We start from the raw sequence: 1,493 nt of genomic DNA, 5'->3' as shown, positions 1-1,493 counted from the left end.
GTGGCAGTGGAGTCATCTTAGTTCTGGTGATGTAGGCTGACCCGGAGGACAGTGGGTTCATCTTTATGCCAGAGATGCAGGCTGATCCGGTGGACAGTGAGTTCATCTTAATGCAGTTGTTATGGCAGGTGGCAGGAAGGTGGAAAAGCATGCAGTCTCCACTGATGTTTGAGCCAGCATCTCATCGTAGTGCAGCCTCGGAAGGGTTAAATGTAGGAGTAGTTCTGAGGGCTGGAGTGAGTGTGAGTGACGACTCCAGCCTCTGGGCCAGCTCCTGCTCTCCTCTCAGTGGGCTGCTGGTGGGGATCAGGCTGGCCCTGCCAGTGTAGGAGCCCTAGCTGCCCGTATCACTAGTTACTAATTTTGTTCTTGGACATTGGTGGTTGTCTGAGTCTGAACAAGTCTGGAGGTCAGTGAGCCAGGCCCTTCCTGTTGTCTCCAACCCTGGGTGCACACCCTTGCCCATCTCTAAGATCCTGGTGAGGTAACACCTTCTTTCTCTCTCTGCCTTTCAGAAAGACGATGCTCAACGATCTCCTGCGGTTCGATGTGAAGGACTGCTCCTGGTGCAGGTGGGTAGCCTCTGAGCTGCAGGGCCCGCCTGTCCTTCTGGAGAGTGGCAACACTGTGCTGCCTTCACTGGCGAATAGAGTCGGCTCATCGTGGAGGGCCGGAGGGAAATAGACAGAGGAGAACCTTAGATGGCGTTCCTCCTTCTCACAGCTTTCTGTGAGAATGATTATCCTAAATGCTGTGAACTAAGGGGTCTGTCTGCTCTAGCTGGTGGCAATTACACTCTGACCTGAGAGAGAGCTTCAGTCACCAGAATTTCTCCTGGGCCAGGAGCCGCTGTGGGATCTCAGAGAGGGCATGGGCAGGCCTCAGCTAATAAGTTTTCTCAGAGTGCCACCTCCAGGCTGCCTGCAGGGCCTCCTGTCCCACCCCTGTTTCTTAGGGCTAGTTGCCTGTCAGTGGATCCCACACAAGCATTGAACAGCACGCAAACCCTGTGAACCACAATCTCAGCTGTGTGCCCTTGCAACGCGCTACCTGCCCTCTTGGGGTGCCATATACTGTGTTTCCTGCAGTGGCCCGTGTCTGAGGGGAGACACAGACCTGAGACTCAGGGTTTACTGGACTTGCCAGCTCCAGCATCTGCTCACACAGGAGCACAGTGTCACGCAGCCCCTTCTGGTTGTGTTCTGTGGTCTGCAGCAGCCTTCTGGGATGGGGTCTGTTTTGGAAGAGGAGGACACAGAGCTCTGGAAGTCTTGTGACTGCCCTGGACACCCAGCCAGGCAGGGCAGCTCCACTTGCCGTCATGCACCATCTTAGGGTTTCTATTGTGCTGAAACACTACGACCAAAAGTGACTTGGGGAGGAAAGTGTTAATCTCAGCTCACGTGTCCATGTCACAGTCCATCACTGAAGGGAGTCAGGGCAGGAACTCCAGGCAGGTGTCTGGTGTCAGGAGCTGAAGCAGAAGCCTTGGA

At 54.8% G+C, this 1,493-nt stretch overlaps 1 protein-coding gene across 2 annotated transcripts in view; it reads left to right on the top strand.

The window, feature by feature from the left end:
* The window catches only part of Lztr1 (leucine zipper like transcription regulator 1), a 20,069-nt gene that overhangs the window by 4,681 nt on the left and 13,895 nt on the right, over positions 1–1,493 (top strand). For both annotated transcript variants that reach the window (XM_026777450.1, XM_005369988.3), the window contains exon 3: positions 516–572. In XM_026777450.1, the coding sequence (XP_026633251.1) occupies positions 516–572 (57 nt within the window). The remainder of the gene's footprint in view (positions 1–515; positions 573–1,493) is intronic.

This window comes from Microtus ochrogaster, unplaced genomic scaffold, assembly GCF_000317375.1.
Source record: "Microtus ochrogaster isolate Prairie Vole_2 unplaced genomic scaffold, MicOch1.0 UNK68, whole genome shotgun sequence".
Classification (NCBI taxonomy): Eukaryota; Metazoa; Chordata; class Mammalia; order Rodentia; family Cricetidae; genus Microtus; species Microtus ochrogaster.
Note: the sequence above shows the minus strand (reverse complement) of the source record. Positions and strands in the feature narration are given on the sequence as shown.